Source organism: Rhinichthys klamathensis, unplaced genomic scaffold, assembly GCF_029890125.1.
Source record: "Rhinichthys klamathensis goyatoka isolate OS25496 unplaced genomic scaffold, OSU_Roscu_1.1 h1tg000195l_1, whole genome shotgun sequence".
Taxonomy (NCBI): Eukaryota; Metazoa; Chordata; class Actinopteri; order Cypriniformes; family Leuciscidae; genus Rhinichthys; species Rhinichthys klamathensis.
The window spans coordinates 97,245-109,281 of record NW_026606721.1 but is presented as its reverse complement, the minus strand read 5'-3'; the positions used below and the strand labels follow the sequence as shown (position 1 = coordinate 109,281).

The 12,037-nt window shown below is 39.2% G+C and overlaps 1 protein-coding gene across 1 annotated transcript in view; it reads right to left on the bottom strand.

Moving 5' to 3' along the window:
* The window catches only part of adgrv1 (adhesion G protein-coupled receptor V1), a 168,816-nt gene that overhangs the window by 75,268 nt on the left and 81,511 nt on the right, over positions 1–12,037 (bottom strand). Inside the window, exons 63-76 of the mRNA XM_056262607.1 lie at positions 11,505–11,740; positions 11,224–11,372; positions 8,097–8,295; positions 7,744–7,963; positions 6,925–7,164; positions 6,659–6,808; positions 5,853–6,329; positions 5,602–5,745; positions 3,659–3,830; positions 3,428–3,563; positions 2,500–3,338; positions 1,597–1,714; positions 1,336–1,507; positions 697–939 (exon numbers count right to left, since the gene is read on the bottom strand). Coding sequence (XP_056118582.1) covers positions 697–939; positions 1,336–1,507; positions 1,597–1,714; positions 2,500–3,338; positions 3,428–3,563; positions 3,659–3,830; positions 5,602–5,745; positions 5,853–6,329; positions 6,659–6,808; positions 6,925–7,164; positions 7,744–7,963; positions 8,097–8,295; positions 11,224–11,372; positions 11,505–11,740 — 3,495 coding nt within the window. The remainder of the gene's footprint in view (positions 1–696; positions 940–1,335; positions 1,508–1,596; positions 1,715–2,499; positions 3,339–3,427; positions 3,564–3,658; positions 3,831–5,601; positions 5,746–5,852; positions 6,330–6,658; positions 6,809–6,924; positions 7,165–7,743; positions 7,964–8,096; positions 8,296–11,223; positions 11,373–11,504; positions 11,741–12,037) is intronic.

Here is a 12,037-nt window from a genome sequence, read left to right as displayed (position 1 = left end):
TGACAGAGGTGAAGATTTAAAACTTTAAATTCAGATATTTTAAATCTGCAGAGACATGATTACGTGTTCTGTTTTTTTTCCGTTTGAGGTGTGTGACATACTGAACATTAAAGGCATTTCCTTATGCCTAAAAGTGAAACAGTAGGCAATAAAAACTGAAAAATGGAGGAAAGGAAAGGGTGTGCCAGAGGGACAAAAAAGAGCAAAAAAGCTGGCATGAGAAAGCATTCCCACAGACTGATGTATTTTTGGCGTAAAACCATATTCGACATGTCAATCCTACTTTTCCAGATCCACTATGCAACCATATATATTGCCTTTGAAGTATCTTCTGGGAACTCACTGGCCTAATTGCTCAGAGCTCTTATCTTCTCTACATTCATCATCTTAGCTCATGAATTTGACATCATCTCAGGCCTCTCATCACTAATGAGGTCACATTATGTAATGGGGTCAGAGAGGGGCGTATGCTGGGTAGTTGTAGCTGCTCTTTGATTACAGCCAATGAACAATTACTAAGAGTAACGGAATTATCAGCAAGTAAGTTTGCAATGTAATATTTTTGTAGAACACACATAATCGAGAAAGTACTGTATGTATTCTCTATGCCTCCTTGCCTCTAGATCCTGCATATTATTGTGCTTAATGCATTTATTGGTATTTTGGGAGAAGTTTCCCTCTTAAAATGAATCTCACCTGCATGCGGTACTTCACAGAGATAGCTGATGCTGTACTGGAATCCCTGTAGACCTGAAGACTGACGCTTGTGGCACTGAGGGTGACCACGGGTAGTCTGGAGCCCTGGGCAAAGTACACCAGCCCCCGTGGGTCATCACTCTCTAGCATGGTGACGTTGGCAAAACGGGCAGTTTGGTTTATGGTGGCACCCTCACCCACTTTATAGACCTCCACCAGAAACCACAGCTCATACTCTGGGTCCTGCAGTACACAGACCAAAAGTCAAGGAGCAAGATGATTAGAGAAGCTGTTTAGGTGGATTTCTCTAAAGCACTACATAAAAACAAGTATAATATAAATGGACAGAACGTTCAGAATGAGACTTAAGGCCAATTCACTCCGCACAGACAAACGCTAACAAACACATTTGTTGGATTTTGTCGGATCAGTGTGTTACCCCTGTTGGCGTCTGTTGGAGTTGGTCAGGGTTTGTTTTTGCCCAACTGAACAAGTTCAATCAGCGTTTGGCGTTTTCTGTTGGGGCAGTGTGAGCATGTCAGTTATTTTTCATAAAATTCTAAATCCAACGGCCAACTTGTTTGTTGGTGTTTGTCTGTGCAGTGCCTTTTGAAAAAGACAAAAAAAAAAAACCTATACCTTGTCTGGCAGGACTTCCAACTTAAGGGCACAGAGTATTTCTCCCTTCCTACAGACGGATGTGCCCGAAGTTTGCTGCAGCTCTCTGGTCAGATTCACTCCATGACTGACCACTGAGTGAACTGTAGAGCTGAACGTGACTCTCCAAAACACCAACACATCCTCAAATGCTCTGGAAACGAGGGATTTTTTTTTCTTTTTGGCATGCATATCTACTGATTAACACTGATTTGCAGTATTGAAAGCACATATCGATGATACCTGTTTTCCTGTCTTTGCAGAAAGAGTGTTGCTGTCCTGTTCTCTGAGTCCTCATCCAGAATCTGACCCGACTGAGAGCTCAAACTGAAGCCAACTATACCGTTCTGAAGATCACTCCCTGTTGCAGAGAAGCATTAGTAGCTGAGCTCATATATACACCACCATTCAAAAGATTGGAGTCAGTAAGATTTTTTTTTTTTTTTTTTTAAGAAATTAATGAGAAATGTTCTCAAAATAAGGATAAATTTGCTAGAACAGCAAATCAGCACATTAGAATGATTTTTTTTAAGGATCATGTGACACTGAAGACTGGAGTAATGATGCTGAAAATGTTTTACCGACCCCAAACATTTGAACAGTAATGTACTGTATTAAAGAAAACCAAAAAATTATAATCAAGGGCTCAACAATAAGAATGGCCAATATAAAAGAGTTTCAGGCCAGCTGACCGAGGTATCACTTGCTCTATCGGGCAAATGCTGCATTGTCACTACATATTACGTTTATCTATGTCTTGATCATGTAAATGTTTCCTTTCAAATGTAAACCATTTCCTGTGATGTATTGAACAATGTTATTGAGTATTTGGCTGATTTAAATATGTCATCAAAGTAGCATTACTTAGCCTGGTAAAAATAGATTAGGCTTTGTGAAATCTGAAAGAATTACTTGTCTCAGAAGCCTAAATTAGAACAAACTTAAAATGATCAGTTTTGCACAATATAGCATATATTTAAAACATATACTTTTTTTTTTTTTTCACATGTATACCGAAATTCAAAAAAGATAAGTTTAAAAGTTGTGTGGTGGAGCCAGTGAAACTTTTGGCAGGAAAAGTACTCAACATTGAGGCAGAAAAAAAATCGTTATTGTTGATTCCTGTAATGACAGTAATTTTCTCACCCAGAATAATGATTTTGGCAAAGGAAGTGAACCCCAGTTCATCTGGCACGCTGACAATCTGCGCTCCACCTTCTGCCTCGCTGAGGTAGATAAAGAACGCCTCCTGTCCCTCTGGCTCCTGATCATTCAGTATGAGGACACTGACCTCCACCTCGTTCTGTCCCTCCAACAACGTGACAGTTTGGGTCTCCAAGGCAAAGTCCTCCCCTTCCAAAGCCCATGTGCCATTATGCTCCTGATGAAACTGGGCTGCATCCCCGTCTGGGGCTCTGAGTCCTGAATAAGCCCTGATTTTGGCACTCACCACTCCTGTGAGCCCTACCGACCTCCGTACTCTTAGGGCAAGCTTCTGTTGGGGCGCACCTTCCTGACTGTCTTCAGAAATGCGTACTATCACTGGTCCTATGCTCAAAAATCCGCTAACAACATCATTAGCTCGAATGGTAACTGTAGCAACACTATGATGAGGCACAAGTCGAGGCTGAGCTGTGATTGAAGGCAAACTGGTGCTGAGAACACGCACGCTGGTTAAGTTCACATAAAAATTCTCATCTGGTTCAGTTAGGGAATCATCTAGAATGGACAGTCGAATGGCAGCAGATGTTTGGCGGGAATCAAACAGAAGCTGCCCGTCTGCTACTGCTGCAAAGTCCCTGTCAGGTTGGGCAGTGCCAGGCCATGTCTTGTAGGAGATGCTGGAACGGTTGCTGCGGAAGCCGTAGAGGCGCTGGACGTAGAGGGTGATGGTCTGCACGTCCTCCTCAATGACCAGCTGCCGAGAATCAGGATGAAACTGATACAATCCTAATGGCTCCACCTCAGCTACTGTGTAACCAGTCCTGAACGCACAGCACATATATCAAAACATTCAGATACCAACAAGAATTAAGAGAAAGGGGATTTGGTTTTCGAGAGAGGACAGTGTTACCTGAGACGGGCTCCACCAGGTGACTCTGACTCTACAGAGGTCAGGTAAATGGCATGTGCTGTGACAACTGACATGTTATTAACAGCACTGAGAGAGATCACCTCACTCCTCTGACCATAGGCAAGCATTACCGTGCCTTCAGATAAAGAGAAAACAAAGAACAGCAGTGTCAGTTCATAATTTCTGGATTTTTATCATATATATTAAGTAATTTCTCTCTCTAGGGCAAACCTGATCTTGGTGAGATGTCTCCTGGCTGGTAGCCTGGAGGAGTTTGGCCAGGGGGGAATCCAGAGCTCCATCTGACGGTTACGTTCCCGAATAAGCCTGTCCGTGTCACCAGCGCCTCACACTGGCCACTCTCTGTATCTGAGACACGCAGGGCCAAAGAGGCAAATCCAACCTACAGCACAAGGAGAGAAACAGCAATACAAAGCATTAGAGACAATCAGTGAAACGTAATTTATAGTAGATTGTCTATTATAACGATGCATTAAAAGATTTTGAATTTCTTTATTTTTTTGCATTGTGGCATTATTTTCATAATAATAAATCCACTTTGTTTTTGTTTCATTTATGCTTATTTCTTCATTATTTTTTTCTGTAAAACACTGTAAAAATACTGCATCATGAGCATAACAAGTTTTCGTTTTTCTTTAGATTTTGTTGGGGGATAAAATGTGACCTGGACACTTTTCACATTTTGTGGTGATTGCTTTAAGACTGCAGAGGACGCATTTCCCTTAAAATGTCAGTAAAACATTGCCTATTGCCATTTGTAAATATTGTGAAATTCTGTTTTGAGCATTGTCACTTATTTTCATTAAATTTCAATGAATTGCACTTTTTATAGCTTTTAGAGGTATCATTGCAGACAATAATATATGCAAACAATAATATATAGGTAACACTTTACAATAAGGTCTTATTTTTTAACATTAGTTCATGCATGAACTAACAATGAATCAACAGTATATTTTACAGCATTTATTAACCTTTCTTAATGTCAGTTGATAAAAATGTTCATGTTCATTTTAGTTCACAGTGCATTAACTAATGTAAACTGACACAACTTTTGATCTTAAACATGTATTAGTAAATGCTGAGATTAAAATTAATTAAGATAAATAAAGGCTGTAGAACTATTGTTCATTTTATTTAATGTAGTTAAAGCTGCAGTCCGTAGATTTTTTTGGGTTGAAAATTATCCAAAATACATATTTGAGAAAATACATAACCAGCCAGTGTTCAACGCTATCTGCTTGCCTTAGCTTGATTCAAAGCTTGTAAGCTTGTAATAATGTTTTTAATTCCAGTGATACTGGTGGATTTCCGCGGGAGATTCGAGCATGTCTTTGCGTCATTACGTCACATCTGTACACATAAAGGAGGAGTCTCGGCTAGTAGGCTCTATTGCGAGTGAGGATGCTGGAGGTGGGGATTTATAGCCTTTTCTCACAGCACTTGATATCATTTAACTTATCAATTTGATGGTGGATCCAGAAAGGTTCAAACGACAATCACCAGTGACAACAGATTCACCCGCTGTAAAATGCAAAAGACTTCGTTCGGACTTCGGAGTGGCTACAGAAAAAAAGAGACTGCAACCGGACCCATGCGAAAACAATGATCGGAAGGACAATACATGTAGTCATGCAATGCTGACGTTGTTAACATTAACAATTTGAGAACAAAGTATAATTTGCACGGTTTTGCGTGATATGATAAATAAGCGATTGTTAGATTTAATCAGCGCGTTTTACTGCAATGTCAGAACCAGAACAAAAGAGGATGTTTTTACTCTTTCTTACTAGTTTAGGGTCTAATGTCAGATGACATTTTCCGGTGAAAATTCTTATGTTGGTCATACTTCCAAAAAGAATAATCTGTGATTCTGAATGCCAGTATCGACACCGGCACGGTGACTGACAGCCTCACAATCTCCTCAAACATTGTGTTCATCCGCGCTGTGCCATGTCGAGGGTGTTGAAGTACAACTCACATAAAGTTGATAATTCCGCGAATGACTGCAATTGCAGATTTCGAACAGAGATGGCGACAGAGGAAAAAACGCCGGACTGCAGCTTTAACTAATGTATACATTAAATAAATAAATAAAATATAATAAATAAATAACCCAAAAAAATAGAAAGGTGTTTTATGCAATATTTGACCTCAGCATTAGCTGCCACTTCAGGAACAGAAACGACAGTCAGCTTTGATTCCAGTTGAATTCTGGGAGGTGAACTGAGCAGGGGACCAATCAGAGTCACATCCATCAGCTCAACGCTGAAGTTAAAGCCTGTCGCAAAGAACACCTGTGGACACATTCAACATGTCAAAACAGATCTTATTAAGGTTGACAAGCATTTTAATGTCCTTTAAAAAATCTTTTATCTAATTCAAAGACAATAAAATCACACACCTGGCTACTAAATGGCACTCGAACGCTAGCCTCTCGTTCTCCGTCCTTCACCAGTATGTTCCCAGAGATTGTGTCCTCTGTAAAATTCTGCCCAGGGGTGGTAAAACTGATTCTGTAACCCACACTGGCATTGCCAAACGCCCCTGCCAGCCTGTTCACACTGATGATTAGTTGTCTACTTCGGTCCACCGCGTTAACAACAACTGACTGGTTTTGAGGGTAAAGGACAAACACCCCGTGGGGTTCGTCATTGGCCCGGACTTTCAAACGGGTACTGCTGCGATTTATATCCAACTCTGCGCCTCCCTCCACGGAGATTAGACGGAGGATGTACGTTTCTTCCAACTCAGGCACAGAGTCGGGAAGCAGGGTGAGGACTATCTCTGTCACACGCTGTCCTGCCAGGATAGTGACAGAACCCTGCAGAGCAGCAAAGTCTCCTGATGTGTCTGCATCACTGAGGATTTCCCAGAAAACCTAAAAAAAAAAAAAAAAAATGGGGCTGATTATTACATAATTTCAATACTATCACTACTGTTTCGGGTCGATAAGATTTGTAAAATGTTTTTGAAAGAAGTCTCCTGTGCTCACCAAGGCTGCATTTATTAGTTTTAAAATACAGAAAACTGTAACATTGTCAAATATTAATACAATTTAAAATAACTTTTTCTTTTTTTTAAGTATATTTTAAACTGCAGTTTATTCCTGTGATTGGTTAAAAAAAGAAGAAGATATATATACAGTATATATATTATATATTATGCTTTATGTTATGCTTATATTTCTTTTGTTTTATTTTTTCTTACCGTGATGTTGCCCATAACGCCCTCTCTACGTGTGATAAGGAGTGATATTTTAAGCGGGCCTTCGCTGTCAGAAGGCTCACTGTAAATGCGATCTTTCAGGTCCTGTTCTGTGAACTGTACTATGCCATTGGGGTCTCCAAACTTCTCAATCTGGAGAATGAACACATTGTACACAATTGCTAAAATGTCACATTGCTGTATTTACAGTTTTACCCTCTATTTTCTAGAGGTTATCAGTCACTTTTTGCATGCTGAGCAGGACATACCGTGAGTGTGACAGATCCAGCTCTGGGGTCAATTCCAATCTCTCCAGAGAGGATACTAAGCACGACGATAAATTTCTCTGTGACCTCCACCTCACCATGAGGCAGGATCTTCAGCTCAATGCTGCGCACACCCCCTTCCCCATCTCTGAAACCGAACGTCCCATTTACTGGTTCACCAATGTCTGTGTTTACTGATGGTAAAACCTCATTTGAGTTTGGACCTAAAATCTGCCATATTACCTGAGGAACAGAAATGATACAAGCACATGTCAGATAAACACTTTTAATCTGTGGTGTTTCCTTTAAGACAGTACAGCTTTTAGAGGCATATTGCAAACAATAAAATAAAATAACAGCCGCCACTGCTTTGAACCCTGAATAAATTACAAATCAACATCTTGCAAAAGGAAACAAAAGGGAAAAACAAAATCTAATAGAAAATAAAAGGAATTTCTTCTCCAATATATTGGTATTATTTTCCTGACTAATAATTAACATAATTATTACTGTTTAATGGATTATTGAAACTTACTTTGAAGAATACATATTATTTTGTCTATGAAGAATATAAAATCTACATTAAAGTAGCATAAAGGTCTGTACTAAATCATGTATTCACCTCACAGACCATTTTCTGAGTTTTGATCCACCAAAATATTCCACGATCCTCATTTACCACATTATTAATTGCATACAAATCAATAGAAATAACCAGTTCAGGGTCTGTCTGTCCTCCAAGTGCTTCCCGACATGTAAAAAACTGATATTTAATTGGATATGGCATCATAAGTGTGATGGCATAGTCTAGACGGGGCTCACCGTGGCGTTTCCCAGCAGCCCGTCTGCTCTCTCTACAAACAGGGTCAGTCTGAGTGTAATGTTGGGGTTTGGAATTGTGATGGCGCTTTGGTTGATGAATCGTACCACACCATTTGGCGAGTCACTTTTGGCAATTGTAACTCGTGCAATTAGCTGAGCTCCAAGTATGGCACCTCCTGTGGCACCGGTGAGTTGCATTTCAAATATCTCATTAAATTCACTGTGGGAAGAAAAAAAAAACATCATTAAATGAAACATGCTACAAGTTCATAAAACGTACACTCATCGACAATAAATGTAACCAATCCAATAAAAGCATGAATAGCAATGAAAGTTAATAACCCCATCCTTACCTCTCTGTGTCATCCACTATGGAGACATTGATATAGCTGAGGGATTGGCCATGCTGAAAGGTGATGGAGCCATTGAGCAGAATGTAATCTGAACCAGGTTGAGCAGTCAAACCTTTGGAGATAAACTCTGCTGTGACCTGCCCATAGGATCCAATACGCCTCAGTACAGGGATGGACAGAATTCCTACATCTTCCTCAACTGTGACACAAAAACAATCGGAAAGACTGACAACAAATATATGTATCTATCATACACATTTGTATCCCAGTGTAATTTAATATTATTTATATACTATTACAGCATTTGTTACATTTCATTTTTATTTTAGTGACTTTGTATTGTGATGTCATTTTTATTGCTTTTTTTGTTTATTTCTATTTTGCTTTATATTGCTTAAAGGTGCTATATAGAACTTTTCTTCTAAAATGAATCATTTTTTTATTACCTGTGTGTGAAGGGGTTGTAATTACACATTACAATGATCCACTAGTCGGGTTTTGCTATTACCTCTGAAGGCCAGTATTCCTATTTCTATGTGAAGTCTCCAGGTCGGATTTTCTGCGAAATCCATCGGATGTGACGTGCAAGCGCGCTCCCGAGCCTCTCTCCTTTTTATATACAACGCGACGGCACTGCAGCTGACGACATGGAGTCTGATAACACCAAAAAACGACCTGCCTCCAGCACAACACAGACTCCAACACAAACTCCACATAAATATAAAAAACAAAACAAAAATGTATCTGCTGAAGCTCGTCAGGCCAAACGTGAAGCTTAGGACGAAAACCCGGATCAACATCGGCAGAGCGTTTGAATTATGGAGAGACCTCGCTATTAAGTTTTCATATATGCTGAAATAAATAATGGTGAACTGTAATGAAATAGCCAGGTAAACTACAACATACATGAGATATGAAATGAATACAAAAAACTGTTCCAGGTGTTATGGCAGAATTATCTCTTCCAAACCAATAAGTGCTGCTACGGCTGATTGAGGCGAGCAGGTGAGATGAGCGGACGGGGAGAGACGGGTGGACTTTGACCCCAAAGGTCAGGGTACAGGCCGGTTTTGTAGTAAGAGAAAGAGCATGACCAAACCCTAAAGTTCAGGTTATTATTACTATTTCCTGACTAGAGAGAACTGAACTTTAGCCCATCTATGGTAGACGAACAGACCTTGAGATAAGCTGTATAAAACTACTCTCCCCCTCTGATGCATCGTCTCACTTGCTTCGCAGACTGTACATTGACTACCTCTGTGGGGCAACTGAACCTTTCTTGCAAGAAATAAATCATTTTTAATTCTCAGACTGTCTCTTACGCTTTGATGATTGTTTAATAGAAAATTTGCTATTACACAGGATAACAAAAAGTGCTTTAGGATGTAACTTTTATTTTATGTATTAGATCTACTAACGTCACTCATCCCACTACTATCATATTGTTTATAATACACATTTCCAGACACGTTCAGAAATGTTACTTCCTACGATCTTACTGTTACACTGAAATTGTTCAGTCTAGTCACTAACCGTTTTCGTTATCATTGCTGCCTGATTGTGAAAGACACGAATAGTTAGTGAAATGCCTTATGCTAACACCACATGCCGGCTAAATGCAGTCAATGTAACGTTATCATGGTACGGGCATGGAGCATTAGTTCAACGTCAAGCTGATAAAAGTAGCCTATTATTGTAACGTTGCAGTGGGAGTTTACATGAGTTTCCAGCATGTTGTGTGACGCTTTCTCCAGTGTGTTGAAAGTCTCAGTGTGGCCGGTACCATGAGTGCTCGCTCTTGTGTTTGAGCACGCATGAGCGCTCTTGTAAAAATTGGTTGCAATCTGAAACATCACCGATAGAGGCCGTTAAAAAATACATATAGCACCTTTAATATTTATAATTTCCACTTTACTTCAATTATCAAAAATGAATTTTAATCTTTTTAGGTAACAATAACAAGTCAACATCAATACGTATTGTAATCGAGATTATTCGAAGGTGAAGCTTAATTCTTTAGATGTTAAAATAATTTCTATTTTTCCAATCTTAATATTAAAGGGTTAGTTCACCCAAAAATGAAAATTCTGTCAGTAATTACTCACCCTCATGTTGTTCCAACCCCGTAAGACCTTCGTTCATCTTCGGAACACGAATTAAGATATTTTTGATGAAATCTGAGAGCTGGATCACTCCTCCATACTAGTCCATAGGCTTCTTCAGGGATTGAACTTGCCGGCCTTGAAAAGTTATTAAAGACATCGTTAAAATAGTCCAAGTGACTACAGTGGCTCAATCTTAAGTTTATCAAGCGACGAGAATACTTTTTGTGCGCAAAAACAAACAAAAATAACGACTTTATTTCAACTATTCATTTCCTTCTCTGTGGGCCTCGAGTCAGTTCACTAGTGTAATAGCGTAAGCTTCTGTTGTTGTACGTCACACGCATCACGCACATGACCAGCGTCGGCCAATAGTGAGCCTACGTGTGACGTAGCTCTACGGAATCACACTACGTTAACTGACTAGAGGCCCAAAGAGAAGGAAATGAATAGTTTAAATAAAGTCGTTATTTTTGTTTGTTTTTGCGCACAAAAAGTATTCTCGTCGCTTGATAAACTTAAGATTGAGCCACTGTAGTCACTTGGACTATTTTAACGATGTCTTTAATAACTTTTCGAGGCCGGCAAGTTCAATCCCTGAAGAAGCCTATGGACTAGTATGGAGGAGTGATCCAGCTCTCAGATTTCATCAAAAATATCTTAATTCGTGTTCCGAAGATGAACGAAGGTCTTACGGGGTTGGAACAACATTAGGGTGAGTAAATACTGACAGAATTTTCATTTTTGGGTGAACTAACCCTTTAAGAGACAACTTCAAAGTAAACAATTTCTCAAAATTAACATGTCTTTCATACTACACGATAGTGATGCCTACATTCAATTGTAACATTTAAAACTATTAATTTTGTTTCTAGTTAATATTTTTATTTATATTTTAATATTGGTCATTTTTCATATAATGTTTACCTGTATATTTAAAAAAAAGAAACGTTATCTTCATTAAAAAAGGTAATAAATACATAATAACTCACAAAAGAGAGAAAAAAAGAGAGGCATAAAAGTACCAGTGATGTTGACATATTTGGGGTCAAACTCCAGAATGCCCTCAGCGTTGTCATTTTTCTGGATAATCACCATAAGGGAGGACAAATTGCCAATAGCTGGAGGCTGGTCAATCTGTAGGCCGTACTCTCTCACTGTAAAATCCATTGAACTGAAAACAAAAGGAAAGAAATAGATTGTCAGCAAAAAATAGCTAGTACTATTCCAAGAAAGTAGCTTGAAGCTACTTTAGAAGATCTAAAATCTATCTGACTTGGGTTTCAGATAGCAGGCTGAACTATACCTGGCATTTAGAAGCTCTACTAGAGTAATGTTGAGGAGAAACTCCTCTGGTCCTTCTGGAAGGTCATCATCGAGTATAGTCAGTGTGATGACCTTTGAACTCTCCCCAGGCCTGAATAGCAGCCGACCAGAGGACTGTCCAAAATCTTGTCCACTGATTGCAGTTCTGCCTTCCGTGTGGTAACTAACCCACACGCTGCCAAACAGACCCATGGAACGAACAATGGTCACGTTTACCTGGTAAGAGACAAGACACTGTTGGAGACTCAACTACCTTCGAGAATGGGTTCACAGATACATTCATTCCCATCTCTTACAATCTGTTACGATTTATTCTAGGAAATTTGCAATGGAAAAAGCTAACTGAGCATACACAGAACTTACCCTGTGTGTCTATTTTTAAATGCAATATAGTCTTATTACCTCTGAAAAGCTCCATTATACTCAACAAGCACTAAAAACACAAAGTCTCTCATTAAGAAAACTTTCAAGTATTTATTTTTTTGTCATTGGATTAATGGTTGCTAGGCTATT